The sequence below is a fragment of the Balaenoptera ricei genome, chromosome 15, assembly GCF_028023285.1.
Source record: "Balaenoptera ricei isolate mBalRic1 chromosome 15, mBalRic1.hap2, whole genome shotgun sequence".
Lineage (NCBI taxonomy): Eukaryota > Metazoa > Chordata > Mammalia > Artiodactyla > Balaenopteridae > Balaenoptera > Balaenoptera ricei.
Genome location: NC_082653.1, coordinates 38,415,103 through 38,434,380, shown reverse-complemented (window position 1 = coordinate 38,434,380; position 19,278 = coordinate 38,415,103). Strand labels below are relative to the sequence as shown.

Below are 19,278 nucleotides of genomic sequence, written 5' to 3'. Positions count from 1 at the left end.
AGCTACAAAGGACTGGGTATGGATGGCTGTACAAACAGCAACCCTAGTCATTGCTGAGTCCTAGTGTAGTAACCTGTAAAAAGTTATAGTTTTTTCCCTTTTCTTTTTAACAACAGGGATATTTGTTCTTATTATTATTTTCTGATCTCTTGAGAGCTTAGTTTTTTTTTTTTTTAACTTTGGGTTTATTTATTTATTTATTTATTTATTTATTTATTTATGGCTGTGTTGGGTCTTCGTTTCTGTGCGAGGGCTTTCTCTAGTTGCGGCAAGTGGGGGCCACTCTTCATCGCGGTGCGCGGGCCTCTCATTATCGCGGCCTCTCTTGTTGCGGAGCACAGGCTCCAGACGCGCAGGCTCAGTAATTGTGGCTCACGGGCCTAGTTGCTCCGGGGCATGTGGGATCTTCCCAGACCAGGGCTCGAACCCGTGTTCCCTGCATTGGCAGGCAGATTCTCAACCACTGCGCCACCAGGGAAGCCCGAGAGCTTAGTTCTGAGTTGGCAGATCTGTGTGACTTGAGATTTTTTAATAGATGTTTAAGTTAGCTTTTGCTTCCAGATCTCAAAAGAAATGATTAATAAGAATTCAGGTCTGCTCATTATTCTCTATTTGTACCCCCAGATCTGTTCTCTGGCTTCTTTGCTCTCTGCCCAGAGAGGCTGACCTCTCTACAAGCTTATCACCCAGGTTCTCTTACTCTGCCTTCCAGTAGGCTTTGTCCAATGGCCAGTGAGAGAGTAGAGGACAAGAGACTGAGGAGTTGGGGCATTTATTTCCCTTTCTAGTTTCCTGTTGGGTTTGACAGTGGCTGCATCTCAACCCACAGCGCCTGCCCATAGCCACAACTACAGTTGGGTTCTGGTGACAGCTCTCTCCTGTCCCTTCAGGATTCTTCCTGCTATTCCTAGTTCATAAGTGCTTCGCCATTCCTTGTTATTGACCCTGCCCACACCTCTGTAAATAATCTCTTTCATAAGTTCTGTCCAATTAAACTCACGGAATGAGACACCTGTTTACTGCCACACTGATGCTGGATGCGGTCACGTGACTTGCTTTGTCCAATGTAATGTGGGCAAAGGCTTGATAAGTGCTTGCTCATCAGGGCCTGCCCCTTGGGTTGCTGCCACCACCATGCAAGAAACCTCGGCTCTCCTGCTGGAGAGGCCACATAGAAAAGAATGGATGTCCCCTACCCACAGCCCCAGCCAACCACCAGACAAGCAAGTAGGGCCATCCTGGATCATCCCGCACCCAGGTGCATGTAATGAGTGAGCCCAGGAGAAGCTATCACAAGACCTACTCAGCCAACATAGAGGTTCAGAAGTAGAAAAATGATTTTTTTTTGGCCTTGACACGCAGCCTGCAGGATTTTAGTTCCCCGACTAGGGATTGAAAGCAAGGAGTCCTAACCACTGGACCACCAGGGAACTCCCTAGTTGTTGTTTTAAGAATCACTCAGGTTGGGGTGGTTTGTCACTCAAAAGTAGATAACTTACATAGCGCCAGCTGCACAAGGCTCACCTGCGGATGAAGCCACCACTGATGGCCATCTGCTCCCGTTCATCCACCACACGAGCAGGCTGGCTGGCCACAACTCCATCCTGATTATTGCCCCAGGCTTTTTTGTAAGCATCACTTGATTTAAGCCTATGCAAAAAAGAGGGTGAGTGACAAGCAAAGGGGGCAGAGCATCAAGCTCACAACAACGGTTACCTCTTCAAGCTAAGAACTGAACCAAGCAAATGAGTTTTAATTTGAGGCATTAGAGAATACCGATATATCATAATCTGGACCCAAAGAGTTGGCCACCACCATGCCTCAGCTACTCAGGATTTCATTTCCAATCAAGTCAATTGCAATTGTCAAGATGGCAACCTTTGCCCGCGGGTTGTTCTTGTTTTGGTTTGTTTTTGTAGTTTAGTTGGATTTAAGACAAGGATTAAGGTAGTTAGAGAACATTCAGTTCTATTTCAGTGACACAGTTATATTTTGAGACACAAAACACACAGAAAAAACATACTGGCAGACAGACACAAAACAAGACTGCCAAGTAGAGTGTGTACATCACACCACAGGAACACACTGTCATCAAGAAAAACATACTGGACCAAGTTTTTACACACCATCATGCAAAGATTCCCTGTTTAATTGTTTTCCCCCAACGCATGTGTGGAAACCAGCATTCCCACTCTGCATGGAGAACATAAAAGATTGGTGGTTGGCCAAGCGTGATGGTCTGTGAGTTGCCTCTAGAGTGATTTGAATTAGATAATATATCGGTACTTCCAAACAGTTACCATACATCCAGAATCGATGTACAAACCTTTGTCCACAGAGACAAAAAGTAAAAGAAGCATAGTGAAATGAATGCAGGAAAATAGAAGAGAGAACAAGCCATCTAGCACCAAAAAGGGAAATCCCTCTACATCTTCTTCATGCACCAGCTACAGGCATGAGTAGAAAGTGAAGCATTCTCATTTAAGCCAAACTACTCCAGAAGTTGACCATTCTCAAAAAAGGCACCAGCAGGACAGTAATAGCCTTCATGAGGATTTGAAACGCAGTTCAATAGCTTCTTTGTTGGGCTGAGGGGCAGGATGGGAGTGGTTACAGACTCCTACTTCAAACTATCCTGGGATGTGGTGGGGGAGAGTGGTCTGGAACTGGTGTGGTCTCCGTAGGCCATATTTCACTGAGCTGCCTTGGAGAAAAACTTAAAATCCAGGCATACCTGTTGTGCCCAATAGAAACATGTGCAGCATATTTTGGTGGGTGTGTTGTAATTGAGCAATCAAAGATGTTTTTAGGTTCTTTGCATAGTAGAAACCACATGCTTTTTAGTCCAAGAACAGAACTTCCTTTGGTCCCATTTTTACATTTTCTATGATGACACCAGAATTTAACCTTTTTTTTTCTTTTAGTGGAGGACCATAGCCATTTATTAAAACTGGCTCTAATACTAATATTTGAAGATTAGGGACCAAGAAACCTTGGAGACAAATTGGAAAATTGTACAAATGGAATTTCAGCAACTCCCACAATCTAGTGTATAATACCACAGCCTTAGAGCAGTCAGAATTCACTGCTCTAAAGAGCCAGGGGCCCACTTAGTGGGATAGGAGCCCAAAACTAATTTAATGGAGTTTAGAGTCTGGCTTTGTTGTTTTTGTTTTTTTTTCTTTCAAATCTCCGTCTCCTCCTTCCTCACATTAACAGAAGTTATATGGACCTTGTGATGCTTTCTGCTATGTAAAATGTCTGGTATACCATCTTTGGCAGAGTCAAGGGGGTGGGAAAGGTTGCGTTTCTGAACGAAGGCGAATCACTGCACCCACAATGCTGCACATAGACTCACATAACTGCTGGACATCTACCATAGTCCTTTGAAACATGCCGAGACAGGGCGAAGCCCTCAGAGAGTCCAGGGCACCACCAGCCACTGCGTTGTGACACATGGTTTTTAAAGCATTATTTACACACAATAGGGAACACTTCAGTCAAGCTTTGAAGCTCAGTTAGGGTCTCTTGTGCAATAAGGAATTAGTGCCAACTGGTATGTGGAATTCATAGGGGTCGTCATTTCATCTGAACACTAGAATCCATCCCAGGGAGGGAAGGGGGCCTGCCTCCACCTTTTCTCCACACGCAGTTGATGGATGGGGAAAATGTACCTGTGAAATTCATCACAAAGCAGGTAGACATCTCACCTGGGGGCAAGTGGCCACTGAAAAGGATATACAGTTAAATCTTGACTAACTGGAATGCTTAGCAATGTCATTTTGGTGAATTATTGGACTTTCTTAATTAGCAGTGGGCCGTGGAGGTACATTTTATTTCAAGGGTGATGGTTGAATATCTGTTAGATTCTTGAGCTACTTTCCTGACTCAGAGTGTTAGGGCATTGAACATGATCAAGTCATTCCTTGGTTATGGTTTCTCTTGATGTGTCTGATGGCCTTTCCTCTGCAGTTCAGCTCTTACTGTTTGGTTCTATTGGATGTAGAAGTTATATAGAATGGAGACTGAGTGAAAGAATGCAAACTGCCTAGATTGACCTTAAAGAGAAACACTTTAATATCCTTGATGGGATTTGTTCTCTCCTTGTTCATTTGTCTCTTTTTGCTAAAAGTGGAAAGGAGCAAAACTATAAATATACTCAAGGGTTCCAGTTAGCTAGATTCCAGTTAATCAGGCTTTACTGTAGATCATTCTTAAAAAAAAGAAAAAAAAAAAGTTTAAATTTATTTGTAAATCGAGCCCCTCCCCCTCCTAAGCAGGAAGTGGGATATTTTAAATCAGCCTCAAAGTTTAAAGGATGTGAATGGTCATATAATCAGCTAGAAATGACATCAATTTCTATTCTAAAAGCTAGGATCAGGAGAGCTTTTAGGAAAAAGGCTTCTGTTCAAAGGGAAGTGGGAGGGGTGAGGGGGATCAGGTAACGGGTTTAATTTTCCAAATGCATGTTGGACAATCTGCTCATGCATTTTTTTTTCACTGCTAGTCAAAGGAGTCTACCTTCCAGAACCCTTATTTCAGGTTCCTTCTGTTGCAAACCTTTATAACCACATGTCACATTTCTGCTACATTCCAAAAAAGCATTGCAGAACCTTAACAGTTGAATGTTTTGTGATGTTGTGCATGCAAAATCTACACATTTCAACATTTCGGCCAGTGTACAGGGAGGTCTTCCAAGAGGAAGAATTGGAGAGGGAAGGGTCCAATTTGGCTAAGGCTTGAGCACTTCTTGTTGAATGACTCACTGCCTCTGCGTTGGGTGCAGCTGCGGCATCTATGGTCTAACCACTGACACGATTTGGCAACTGGTGGGCAGTTGAAAGGGTGAATCGCTGTCATACTTTCTAACTTATGAAATGCTTGTTTGGGCCAAATTAACTGTTATTTTTGCTTCTGAAAAATCAAACCTTGATACGTGTTTCTCATCTTCTCAACTTACCCACAGTCTTTTCTAAATCTGCAATTTTGGCTTTTGGGATTTAGAGAACATAAAATCCCTCTTTTATGGGATTTTATGTTCTCTAAAGCGCCTCTTTCTTGAGATTAGTCTCTGTCTCGAGGTACACTTTCTGGAAAATGTTGAAACGTTCATCAATAAAAGTTGCTGACAGTGAAGCTTTCACTGTAGTATGCCTGATTTTTAATGCATCAACAGTAACTCCCACTAATATCATCTATGCTATGAGATGAATGCATTGGAGACGGTATTGATCTGTTCTGCATGCCACATACTCATCCTGCCTTTGCACCCAGCAGGAATGAGCTTGTCAAGGCTTGGAGATGGGCCTTGGGAAACCAAAGCTTCAGGCAGGCAGGCAGCACCTACTTGTTACAGGGACACACACAAAGCCCGCAGAATTTTCCTAGATCCGTCAAATTCTTTTCTGCTTCTTTCATGTCCTTATTGATTTGGTCCATCCCTTCCTCAATGCGTTCCAGTTGTTCTGATTAAACACAAGTATTTTATCCCCACAGAATGAAGCAGATGAAAAAGGACAAAGAAAAAAAAGACAAAACTTCAGACATTCACTTTGACATTAAAAAAGAAAAAAAAAAAAAAGAAAGAAAGAAAACTGGACGCCACAGATTAGAGCTGGTACCCAGTACCTACTTGTTACAAGGACATATGAAAAGGCCACAGCATTTCCCTAAATCTTTTAAATTTTTCTCAGCCTCCTTCATGTCTTGGTTGATATGGTTCATGCCTTCTTCGACACGATCGAGTTGTTCTGGTTAGGACAAAGGGATGACAGTGTGGAATGAATTTTTTGGGGGTTTCCAACAGAACATGAGAAATGTCTATGTGAAACGGAATTTGAAAAAGAAGGAGAGCTATTACAATGCATTGTCTGAGAGGATGCATTGCTGGAGTCGGCTGTTGCTCCCCTATGCAGCCCGGGGTGGAAGGAAATGAACAAAAATGATGCTCAAATAGTTTATAGTGCAGACATGATGGGATGGGGTAGGTAGGCCTTTTAGATTCTGAGGGTCCAGGAAAACAGCACAGCATATTCACTTACTCAGACACCAGTGAAACCCAAGAGAAAGAAAACAGCATGTTAGTTTATGTTTTAGGCATTCATATGTAATGCTACTAGAGAAAGTGTCTGCTTCAACTTTAACATGTCTCAGTCTTTTGGTTTTTAAGCATCCTCAACCAGCTAAGGGTAGAAAATAATCCACCTTCTTCTTTGGGAAAAATAACAACTACAGTGATAACTAGCAATGGATACCATATATTTTTTCCCCCTAGCAGTGGCTGTCTAGTCAAAGGCAGGCCATGGACAGCTCTTGGTTTTGAATACTCAATTAACACAAGCTCTAAGAAAAGCAACATCAGCACAGCAATGTTATAGGTAGTGGAACATTTAAATTCCTTTTATCCTATGACTTCCTTGTAATGAAAGCTTTGGAAGGCATTTCACTTCTCTGCCCCTGATTTCCCATTCTCCACAATGGGAAATGCTAGACCCCCAACCCCAGGCAGAGCATGGGGAAAATGAATGCCTGGGTCTCTGGAGGAAGGTGATGGATTGGAATGTAAAACAGTACCAAGTCTTCACTGCCAGGAAAGCTGGCTTTAGTGTACCTAAGACATAGATCAATACCCATAAAAAGGAATAATACTTCTAGGTCACCAGGGTAACATACACCAACTTGATTAATTTTTCAAAAGTTGTGTCATCAAATTGAGTAAACTATAAGTTCCATGAAGGGATTTTTAAAACAGCTTTTAAGACCATTAAGGCAGCAATGGGATGTCTTGGCTGTCTATTTACAAAACCTAATTACATTTCTATTCCTCCTTTCATCTATATTTTCATGCATGTATGCCTACGCCTCTGGGAAGGAAGGCATGATTAGAATAAAACTGGTAAATACATTTCCAGTCTAAGGGCATACATAATCACTTAAAAACAATTTCACATTAAATTGTCATTCCAGTAGAAATTGTCATTCCAGAAAACTAAGCTAGGTTCACTAGTGGCCCAAACTGGAGAGACTATCCATTTGGAAAATAAGAGCCTATTATGTTCTCTTGTGGGGCTGAGGAATAGAATTCAGCTTATTAGGAATCTGCTATCTCTGCTCTGCTTTTCAAATGACAGGGGAAAACAAAATGTTTATCCAACATAGCCTAGCCGGAGGAAATAAGGGTGTAGTGCTGGCAAACTTTTGCTGAATAAATATAGGTACAGTAATAGCTTAAGAGAAATCTCTAAAGGGGCTAAAAAACAAATGGATGACAATTCTATACAATCCAGAGAATTCTGTACTTTTCTGAAGACTTCATTCCAGTTTCCTTTAAGGAATGCAATAAATTAGTCTGTAGATCAAATTAGCTATTAAATGAGGGGATTGGTTGGGGGGAAAGGAGCCCAACATCCTCAAAACAAGGACTATGTTAAGTACAGACAGAATAGGGACGCCAAATTCCAATCGAGGAATTGCTAATGGATTCCTGGAGAGCTGGGTTGAGATGAGATTGAAGCATCTGGGTTCAGAGGGAAAACTTGCTGGACTCAACTAATGACAGCTGACATATGCAGAGGTTTTGGCATGGGGACACACATTCAGGTGTTTGCCTTTCCTAAGGAATTTCTCTTGAGTTAATATTTTCAGCTAAGATAACTTTCTGACATTTCAGGATCCCCACCCACTGTGTCTCCAGGGATTAGAAAATAACATAAATAAAAGTGAACTGGCCCACAAGTGTTGAATTTCTGAACCAGAGAATTCAAATTAAAAGATAAAAACAAACAGGCAGGTCCAAATCCCTATTTCTGAGAGCAGGTTTCGGCCATGGTTTGCCAGTTTGTTCAGCAAAGATCATAGCAAAGAGGAATTCTGGAGTTCTTTCAGAAAAGTTGATTCAGAAAACTATTTTATTGCTTCAATATTGGTTGAATGTTTCATTATACACAATTATAAGTCAAATCCTTAATTAAAAAAATATTGTGGGACTTCCCTGGGGGTCCAGTGATTAAGACTACACCGATTCCACTGCAGGGGAAACGGGTTCGATCCCTGGTCAGGGAACTAAGATCCAGCATGCCGCATGGCATGGCCATAAATAAAAAAATAAAAAAAAATTAAAATTAATAAAAATATTAAAAAAGAAATTAAAAAATATTGTGGAACCATTTTGTCACAGATATTCTGACAATAATATTAATTTTTTTTCGGTTTTTTTGGTTCCCTCTTTGAATGGCACATAGCAGGTGCTCACAATAATGTCAATTTTAAGAGTGTTACTGAGTTACGTTTGTGGATATGTTTGGTGTATTGGGACTTCACAGCACTTAAATGATTTCTGTGAAGATTTTTCTCAGGAAATGCTTGAAAGCAATCAATATCCTCATTCCATTCTGGCGTAGACAGCAGCATCTCAGAGGCTGATGCAATGCAGTGTCTAGGGTTGACTGCTCCTTACCTCCCTATACTTACTTTCTGGCTGTTTTCTGTTTACTCTTGGAGACTGGGTGGGAAATAAGATTTTGGATTGGGGAGGTATTCCAGTACATCACACTATATGTTGGGGCAAGAGATTGTTCTTTCTTTTGCTATGATATTTGGATGACTGGTTATTTGTAATGGATCCACCAACGGCAGGATGCTCAGGGATCTAAGTTTAGACATCTTTTCTACTAATATTACGTAAGTAAAGCAGCATGGGCCATTAGAATCCTAAATCTAGTAAAATAAGAAACAGTAGAAGAATAGCAAGAGGTCAATACTATTGATTGACCCAATGTGCAAGGCTTCATGAGTGTAACCAATTACAAGATGCTGCCTACATGATTTTCATTTTCCTTAGAATTGATGAACATATGGAAATTCATTTAAATAAATTTAAATAGCCACATTACTAGGGGCTACCATATTGGGCAATGCAGCTTTAGTCATTCATAAGAGATATTGGTGAGTGGACTTTAGCAAGAGGGATGTTTTCACAAATGTTACCCTGTAGTGCCATGAACCCTTTAAGAAAGTTGGCAGGCTCTGTGGATGAGGGTTTACTTTGCCTTTACTCTGCCAGGCAGTGGTCAAAGATTTCACTGTTTAGTTTGTAGCTGTTCCCATGGGATTGTCCCAAGAGCAACATTTTCAGCATCGAGACAAACATATAACCCAGCAAAGACCAACAAGGGAACAAGAGATATGGAAGTGAAAGGTTAAATCATCCCACATTAGGGTTAGAGGTTTTTCATGGGGATTTCTCTTGGAGACAAGAAAAGTCCAAGGACACAGGACATTTCAGGGCCATCTGTCATGCTCAGTGCTCCTTGGTGTCTCCTGACACCTGGGTGTAAAACAAGAATCCCATAAGGAATTTCCTAGCACAACCATTTAGCAGGACAACCTGGATTGGCTCTTTAGGCGGATGGCTGTTTCTTGAGACTTCTGTGCAGTTGCAGTCAACACTTTTGGTGTTCAGGCAAAGACAAAATTAGTAGAGCATAACTGGAGAGAAATTTTAAAGCAGTTGCTGATCTAAACAACTAAACACAGCATATGCAGTGTCAAAATGCATTTTCAATGGCAGTAAAGATAGTTGTTGACTCATCAGTCATTTCAAAAGTTCTAATCTCTTCTTACAGTATAAATGGAACATGTAGCATTTAAGACCAGGCAGAAGCTACCCACTTTTGAGGGTTTACAGTTGCATGCTTCTCATCAGTATCAATTATTCACCACGCATCTGGTAAACCCAGGTTATCCTAGGAAATATGTTCAACCGAGAAGTTAGCATTTACTGCTGTGTGGTCACAATTGAAATGTCTTAGCTGAGAACATTAACTATCTTGTGGGGGAAATCTGCAATTTTACTTCGTTTCTCAGAGAATAATGTAAAGATGTTCCTGGGAATCATTTGTGTTTAAGAATAATATATTTTTGTATTTTTTTGGAGATTTTGGCAAATTTTGCCTGTAGATTTTCTTCATCAAAGTACAATGAAATTTGAAACTCAATATCTTATTCACTTTCTTTTTGACTTCAGATTTGTATATGTTATTTTTCATGTCAATGCTTTATAATTAGGGGAGAAAATGGTATTATCCTGAACCTGTCTCAAACTTTTTCTCCTATTGCAATGCTCCTTTTCTACTCCCTTCACATGCAAATTATTAACTAAAAGAGTTAATAAGATAGAACTCCTTATTACCTGAGTTTATATGTATCAACTTAGCTCTGGAAATGAGGTACCACTCTTCTGTATGGGCATCTGCTGCCTAATTAAACAAATTTTTTAAAAAAGCAATGATTTGTTGTGTCCTGAGTTTCAAAGTCTGGGGCATTGTTAGACACATCAAGCCAGCAAGTCTTATGATTTACAGCAAATTCATCTGGAGAGTTCTGAAGACTGCCACAGCTATTGTAATTCCTTCAAAATACAACTCCACTACGCTCCATTATTTTTGTATTAATTTTGACAATTTATATTTTAAAAATGGGGGGAGAAGTATTGGGATTGATGTTCAATTGTTTTTTAAAAAAAAATTTCTTCTGATTTAAAAAAATTAGTCGGTGTATATTTATTGGAAAAGTTCAATACAAATAAATAATATAGAAACAAAGTCTTTATATAGCAGCCATGAGGGTGTACCCCTCAGGTCTCCCTTCAAGAGGGACCCTGTAGTTAGCTGACACCTCCAGCTGTTGCACCTATAGGATCCACTACATTTACATGGAAGCCATGCCCTCCCTGGGATGCTTCTAGACAACAGCTGAGCACAATTTACTAGAGCGGAGGCATCCCTGCCCATCACAGGGCTGCTCCATTGGGTTGTCTTTGCTCCTGCGCTGCCTGTCAGTCTGGCTGAGACTTTCTCAGAGCAGCACTACAGTATGAGACTCTTCCTACCCAATCCTCCTTCTGCCCCCCTCCCCTCTCACAAGTGTCAAGCCTGCATCACAGTCCAAAGACTCTCCTTGCCTACTCCTGCTTCCTCTCCCCTTCACCCATCGCAGACATTTCCTTAAGAAATCTCACACACTTCTAATTGATTCTTAGCAGTTGCTTCCCAGAGGACCCCAAATAATACACCTTCCTTCAGTCTCTCCTTGCCCTTGCTGTAACTCCTCAGAAGTCAGTAAAAATTGATCTCATATATTGTAAAGGTTGCAGAACATTTTATGCAGAATTTCTTTCCTGACCATATCATAATTGATTTGATCAGTCTCCCCACTGACAGACATTTAGTTTCCAGTTTTACACCATTACAGGTAAGGCATGTATATTTTTCTTCATGGAGTTGTCAATGAATATCTGCAGCGTATAATTCTATGAGTGGAATATCTTGGTCAAAGATGGGTGCACATCAAAATTTGGAGATATTATCAAAATACTCTTAAACTTTGTACCGATCAACAGTGCCCATCTGTAGATTGAGGGTTTCTGTTTTCCCAACATATTCACAGCATTGATTATTATCAATTAAAAAAAGTTGTGCCAATCTGCTAAAGAGTGGCATCTCATTACTGTTGTTGGGTGAAGCATGGTTTCATTTGTCTACTTGTAAACTGATGATTTACATGTTACATCCATTTTTTCTTGTATGTTGTTGTCCTTTTCTTTGATAAGTGCAAGATCTCTCTGTATTTTAGGGAAATGCCTTATGTCTGTTATCTGTAAGGCAGTTTCCCACCCCCCCCCCCCCGCCCCCGCCACACACAGTTTGAGGTTTATTCTTGGAGTTTGTTTATGGTGTTCCATGTTGTAAAAAATTTTATATTTTTATCTTTGACAAAAAATTTCTCGTGATTGCTAAGAGTTTTCTAATGTCTTCATAAGATATACATAAAGAGAAAAAATTCTGCTAAATCTGATTATTATGATAAGAATTCAGAATAGAATCGGGTAACTAACTTGTGGCTAGAATTAAATAAAGCATAGCTGTATGACAGTATGTATAACTCAAAGAAAAAAAATTTGGTATTACCCTTCTAGGTTCCACTGTAGACTAAATATGCTATACTAAAATGTTGGTACTCTGATGTTCACTGCTTCTAGTATTTCTGTAATAATTAAAAGAAAAAGTTCAAATATTTTAAGTGGTTCAATTTTCCATTTTACAATGATTTCCCTCAGCTTATGTCCTGTTAAAAACAGCTTCCAGTTATTCAAGGAATTCCCATAATGACTTGGAAATCAATATTGCCAGATGCTGAATTAGGATGGTCAAAAGAAATGGACAATATGGTATACTATTCTCTCATTCTATTTAGGAATTATCACATCATATTTATGGGAAAGATTGGGGATGAGGAGGAGAATTCTCAAACTCTCCAAAATCTTATCATTAAAAATTCAAACAAATGACTTCTGCCTTCAAAATTCTATTACCCCAACACATATAACAGGGAGCGTAGTACCATTTATTCAACCATGAAGATCTCAAAATTTCCATACATTTACCAATCTTTTCAACAGAAAAAGGAGAAAAAAAGCAAGATAAAAACTGTAGAACTCTTACACACATATATGTGCATAACACACATCAATGACCACCTGTAGATGCACAAATCATTTTTTAATGGACTTTATTCAGATGAGGAATTGTTCTTACTGAAGAAATCTGAACTTACCTCCTTGTTCATCCAACATAACCAAAGTCCTGATACCAGCATCTTTACTCTACATTCCAATAATGGTAGCAAAGTGGAAAAAGAGTTAGAGAGAGAAAAGAGAGAAAGAGAAATCAGTAAGGGGACCATTAGCCCTAGAAATGGAAAATGAAGAAGGACCAAAGGAAAAAGAGGGAGGAAATATGGCAAAGAGTATTAGGGGCTGGGGAGGAACTCAGAGAGGTGGGTCACCTGTGGACTTGCTTCATCAGTGATTCTCAGATAGAAGAGGGGGATGTAGCTCAGTCTCCATGGGGTGGGGCTCGGGATGGGGCTTGGCACGGACTTGAAATACACATACTTAATATTATAGTGAGATTTTATATCTGGAAAATAAAAAATGCCTATAGTTTTTGTAACACCAACCACAGAAAGCAAATCTTTCAAAATCTTCAAGACTAAATCTTCTCTGGCACGATAGATCAGAAAGTTTCCATAGGTGAATTGGGGAGGGGTACTCCACTGAAAAGATGTGTAAGAATCTTGGGGGTGGTGGTGAGATTTTTAGGTTTATCAAAAAAGATGACAGCTTCACAAAGGTTGAGAAACATAGCTCAAAAGGAAATTCAATCTTCCATTTCTTTCTCTATGGAGAGAAGTTCTGCAAGATTTAGAAAAGGGAATGACAGATGAGAAATAAGGGCTTTTTCTAATGAAATCTGAAATTCTGCACAATAATATGGTGTGAGAAAATAATTCATCCACAAGTTTTACTGCAGTTTTTTTGTTCACCCCTTATGATCTAAATAAACCAAACAGCCCTGAACTATTTGGTGGAGGGTAGTGGGAGTTGGTGGGTGGGAAAAAAGGAGCAGAGATATTTGCATTGCTCATAATCATCATTTCCTGGAATTCTAACTAGTTAAGTAAAGACCTTCTGTTTTATAGGGTGATTATTAATAGGTATTAAATGGCAGTGCTTACAGTTTGGATTAATTGTTTTTTCAAGAAAAGCTCATGGTGGTACCTAGAATAAATTCTAAAATACATCTCTCATGGCCCCATTTATTTTCGACTGACTTACATTAACCTAAGAGAGAGATATTAGTGGAGGTCAACAAAAGTGTTTTGTTTTGTTTTTTTTTAACAGTATTTCAACAATTTAATTCCAATAGTGCCTTTAAAAAATAAAATAAAACACTGAAAATTATTTCTGTGAGCTTTTATAAACTCACCATTTCAGAGAACATGTGCAGTTAACTCACCCAGACAGAAAAGCCTATTTTGCTTTTTTTAAAAAAATTGAATGAAAGATTCTTTAAGTTCTATAGTGCTTTATAATTTTCAAAACTTTCACATACATGATTTCATGTAATCACATAAGAACCCCTTTTTTACCCCTACACCTCTATGGCCCCTTCCCCCTTCCTTCTCCCCACTGGTAACAACTAGTTTGTTCTCTATATCTGTAAGTCTGCTTCTTTTCTGTTTTAGTCACTAGTTTGTTGTGTTTTTTAGATTCCACAGATAAGTGATATCATACAGTATTTGTCTTTCTCTGTCTGACTTATTTCATTTGATATAATACCCTTCAAGTCCATCCATGTTGCTGCAAATGGCGAAATTTCATTGTTTTTTATGGGTTGAATAGTATTCCATTGTATATATATATACCACAGCTTCTTTATTTATTCATCTGTTGATGGACACTTAGGTCATTTCCATACCTTGGCAATTGTAAATAATGCTGCTATGAACACTGGGGTGCATGTATCTTTTCAAATTAGTGGTTGAACACATTTTGATAAGTTTTAGTTGCAAAGTCAGGATGTAGTTTGGAGAGTGATGGCTCAGGATGACTTCAGGAGTCATTGACAGCACAGATTCTAGAGCTAGACTCTGCCTTGGAATCTTGGTGGTTTTCTTTCCTGGCTGCAGGACCTCAGGCAAATGTCTTAATTACTCTTTGCCTCAGTTCTCTCATTTGTAATACAGCGATCATAATAGTTCAGACCTCATTGAGTTCTTATGCAAATTCAATGAATTAATAGGCGGCACATGTTAGATTGGTGCCTGGCCTATAGTTAGCCTTACACCAGGGTTAATAAAATAAATATCTTCACAAAATGTATCTATAGCAGGATATCTGGGCAAACTAAAATATCATCATTACAGACTACCACCAGAAGTTTCTAGACCATTGCTCAAACTTTAATGTGCACATGAATCCCCTGCATAGAAAACATCTTGTTAAAATATAGATCCTGATTCAGTAGGACTGGGGTAGAGCCTGAGATTTTTCATTTTGAACAAGATTGTCGATGCTGGCTGGTGCAGGGTCATACACTGAGCAGCAAAATTCCAGACCCCAGAAGACATTTCAAAATCTTGTTCTTCAATGTGTTATAAATGGACATTTGTCTACACTAGCCTGTATTTTAACAACTTCTGTGCCCCTTTTCTGCAAATTTTAGCCATTGTTTATGAGAGGAAATTGTAAAAAGCAGATGGCTCATTCAGGCATATGGATGTGACAATGCAAGTTCCAGTGAGGACGGAATCATCTCAGAGAGCACCTTCTTCTCTAAGAAACCAACTCAAGGCCATGCATGATATCTCTGTTCCATTCTATTTGGGATGGAGGGTGGGAAACAGGTGAGTGACTTCAGTTTAGTCAGTTCAGCTCTCATCTGTTGACCCTTTCTGCTCTACCCATTTATTTAATATAATAAATAAAATAAAGTATAATTTCCTCTGCAAGTATAATTTCCTCTTTGTTCAATTTGGTGCTAAATGTTTCAGTGCTGGAATGATTCACAGAACCACCAAGAGTTTGCCCCAATTTGGGAGAACAGAAGCAGTGAGCACAGGTCAGAGAGTCAGGAATGCTGGATTATGTTCTTAGCTCAGCCAGTTAATAGTCTTGAGACTGGGGAAGAGTCACTTGACCTTTCAGGATGCTTTCCCATATTTAAGATAAGGATAGAGATACTAAATAAGATTGGGTAGTTGCTAGGTTGGTTCATTCACTTGTTCATTAGTTCATTCATTCATTCATTCATTCACTAAATGGTTATTGAGCTTCCACTCTGCCCCAGGCACTAAGGTAAGGGCCAGACAAATGCCTGGCTTCTAAACTGTGCTTCACAGAATGATAAACAGTTTGGTCAAGTGAACAGAGCTGGCATCTGGGAGTCAGTAATTCTGAATTCTAGACTTATCTTTACAGTTCTATTTCTCTAGAGTCACCTGCTCTGTGTCTCAGCTTTCCCAGCTGTCAGATGGGGACAGAAACAGCTCCCTCACTTCCCAAGATTTATAAAGACAAGATAAGCTACAGAACCTAAAAGCTTCTACAGGTTCAACTCCACTGGAAGCCGTGACTCAAAAACTGAGATAAAGGATTTCATTTGTGTGGAATCTGTCAGTTTAGGATGAGCTGCTATGTTTGTTTTCTTAGATCCTGTTGCTTTTTGTGGAATTCTCAAAATTTTTTAAAAATATTGTGGGAGTTGCTGGTGGAAGGAAATGCTGTAAGAATTCACACTCTGGAATCAGGTAGATCTGAGTTTGAATTTCATCTCTGTCTTTTGTGGCTGTGTGTCTCAAGCAAGTTCCTTAACCACTGTGGACTTCAATTTCCTCCTTGGTAAAATGGAGAGCAAAGCAGTAGAAAAAGTGACTGCAGAGATTAAAGTAGATGATACACTCTGAGCACAGTCGCTTGCATATAGTAGGTTCTCAATAAATAGTAGAACTTATATTTGGCTCCACTTTTTGCTGACAACTTTTATCAAAACAACTGGGTGGTCCTTTGGAGGAATTAGGACAGCAAGAGAGAAGGACAGGGATGGGACGATATCTTGGGGGAGGCAGAATATTACTTTCTCTGATTCCTTAATGAGTATTATGTTTTAATAGCTAGGAGGGAGAGGAGGTGGTTCTATTTTCGTCTTAGCTGAATTCCTGATTCCTGTTCAAGATCCCTGGGAAACTTATCTAACTGTGAACAGGGGGAGCTGGAGACATCAGTGATTTTTAAAAAAATATTTATTTATTTACTTATTTTGCTGCACTGGGTCTTAGTTGTGGCGTGTGGGATCTGCGTTGCAGCATGCGGGCTTGGGCTCTTTATTGTGGCACATGGGTTTCTCTCTAGTTGCAGCACTCAGGCTCTCTAGTTGTGGTGTGTGGGCTCCAGAGTGCATAGGCACTGTAGCTGCGGCACGTGGGCTTAGTTGCCCCGTGGCATGAGGCATCTTAATTCCCCAACCAGCGATCGAACCCGCGTCCCCTGCATTGGAAGGCGGATTTTTAACCACTGGACCACCAGGGAAGTCCCTGATTTCTTTTTCATTTCTTTCTTTTTACTTTTTATTTCTCTATTCTTATTTTTTTTTCTTGCTGATGATCTAAGACCATGTTTATAGAACATTTTAAAGTCTTTTGTCATCCTGAAATGCTTTTCCCAAAGTCCAATACACCTGAGCTAAAACTAGGCCAGTCCAGACAGTCTCTTAACCGCGAGAGTTCCAAAAGACCCCTACAACTGTCTACCTGAAAACAGCTGCTCAGCCTGAATTTTCCACCTTTAGTAGAAAGTCTGGCATAACAAAGACATAGCTTTAGAATACTTATCTTCTTCTTGTGGCCAACGTGTTTCGAAAGATAAGTTGGAATGAAAAGAAAAGATGCTGAAACACCCATAAATGTTGGGGAGCCCTCAGTAACCACCATTGCACGAAAGCTCTTTGTGGGGCTTTTGAATCAGCCTGCCCTAGGGCAGCGTGGCTTTTTCTGGCTTTGTTCCATAGCCCAAGGCATTAACGTGTAGACCTCATTTCCTGCAGTTAGTATTAGCAGAGTTAACTTTTTTGTCTGGAATCAAATAGTATTCATAATTCTCCCTCTAGAATTCATTGTCCGCTCCTCTGTGCTCCTGAGGCAGGTGTGGCCTTGAATTTGGAGAGCTATTTTCATATCTGTTTTTCTACATGATATCAATTTTGATCTTCCACCTCCAGCGTCAGGCATTCCATAAATATTTGCTGAAATGCATCCATCAAAAGAGCCAGTTCCGGGCTTCCCTGGTGGCGCAGTGGTTGAGAACCTGCCTGCCGATGCAGGGCACACGGGTTCGAGCCCTGGTCTGGGAAGATCCCACGTGCCGCGGAGCAACTAGGTCCGTGAGCCACAGCTACTGAGCCTGCGCGTCTGGAGCCTGTGCTCCGCAACAAGAGAGGCCACGATAGTGAGAGGCCCGCGCACCGCGGTGAAGAGTGGCCCCCACTTGCCACAACTAGAGAAAGCCCTCGCACAGAAACAAAGACCCAACACAGCCATAAATAAATAAATATTAAAAAAAAAAAAAAAAAGCCAGTTCCCAGCCCCAGGCTGGGAACCAAGTTCTCTGTGATTTCTAATCTTTTTACGTGTGTATGGTATTCAGCTTTTCTGAACTTTCTCTACTGATCTCTGTGTAACTTTACATTGTCCTTGATACACTGATGATGGCTTCTATTAAAAACCAAGCTTCCATGCCTTCCACTCTGTTACACCGTAAAGTCCATGAGGGATGGCACAAAGTCCTATATTCCACTGAAAGTGGGATTGTTTACCTCAGGGAAACTTCACAAGTTGAGTAACCTTTCCTGTCTTTGAGACTGAATTTCAATAAGCATTTAGCTCAAGTCAAATTATATGGCACTGATGGACTTTGGGATCATGGGCAAGATCCTGGTATTTCAATGCTCAGATTTTCCAAGTGATTTCTGCCCTTGATGAATATTTAATGCTGATTCTCTTTAAAGAGAATTTCCTTCTTGATTGAAAAGCAGAATATCATCTGACTGGACAATGCCCTAGACGTAAGGGATGTTTGACCATCAATATAAGATAACCCAGGAGGATGTAAGAGCAATCAATCTAGTCTAATAATGCCTTGCTCATAATTTCCTAAGGATGGAAAGTCTAATAGCCTCCTCTCATTTATTAGAGGCAGGAGACAGCATCTATCTGTTTCACCCCCTGTTCTAAGATGCAACTTCATGCTTGATCGAGAAACACTTTAGGAAAACCAAAAATGTAATATTTGAGAATCCTACTTCAATTAATAGAGTTTTTGAGATTTTTTTTCCCAGAATAAATTAGAGCAGACACTCCTTTTCCAAGACTGGCCAACACTGCCTGCAATTTAAGAAGACACAGAAAAAGAAGTCTCTGCGGCCCAAAGACTCTGATGGGGGAGGGGCTAGTTGGGAAAAGTGTGTTGGATGCATTCCTCCACCACTTTCCGTGTTCTAGGCAGTTTCAACATTGCACAGGTGGGCAAACTGCTGATAGATGTTGTAGTTTAGACATTCCCTTCACATGTGTACACACACAAATGAAAATGAAATATGAGCTTGGAGGCCATGGTTGAAGCTCATAAACACGCATCAAGATAATGATGTCAGCTGACTTCTGGGCTCCCTTCCTTCCTGTCACGGTGAGAGCTCATGTGTGGGTGTTACTCAGATTTGTTCCTTTTACTTGTTCTCATGACAAGATGAGGGGCAACATGTGGATTCTGAAAGCCTCACCGACACTATTAGATTTAGAATATCTGCCTCCTTTTTGGTCCTCAATACTTCCGCGTGAGTGGTGTTCCCAGGACAGCGCAAAGAAAACATTTCTCTTCATTAAGAG

The 19,278-nt window shown here is 40.2% G+C and overlaps 1 protein-coding gene across 1 annotated transcript in view; it reads right to left on the bottom strand.

Moving 5' to 3' along the window:
- The window catches only part of SNAP25 (synaptosome associated protein 25), an 88,050-nt gene that overhangs the window by 6,864 nt on the left and 61,908 nt on the right, over positions 1-19,278 (bottom strand). The window contains exons 4-6 of the mRNA XM_059897125.1: positions 12,613-12,661; positions 5,633-5,750; positions 1,525-1,650 (exon numbers count right to left, since the gene is read on the bottom strand). Coding sequence (XP_059753108.1) covers positions 1,525-1,650; positions 5,633-5,750; positions 12,613-12,661 — 293 coding nt within the window. The remainder of the gene's footprint in view (positions 1-1,524; positions 1,651-5,632; positions 5,751-12,612; positions 12,662-19,278) is intronic.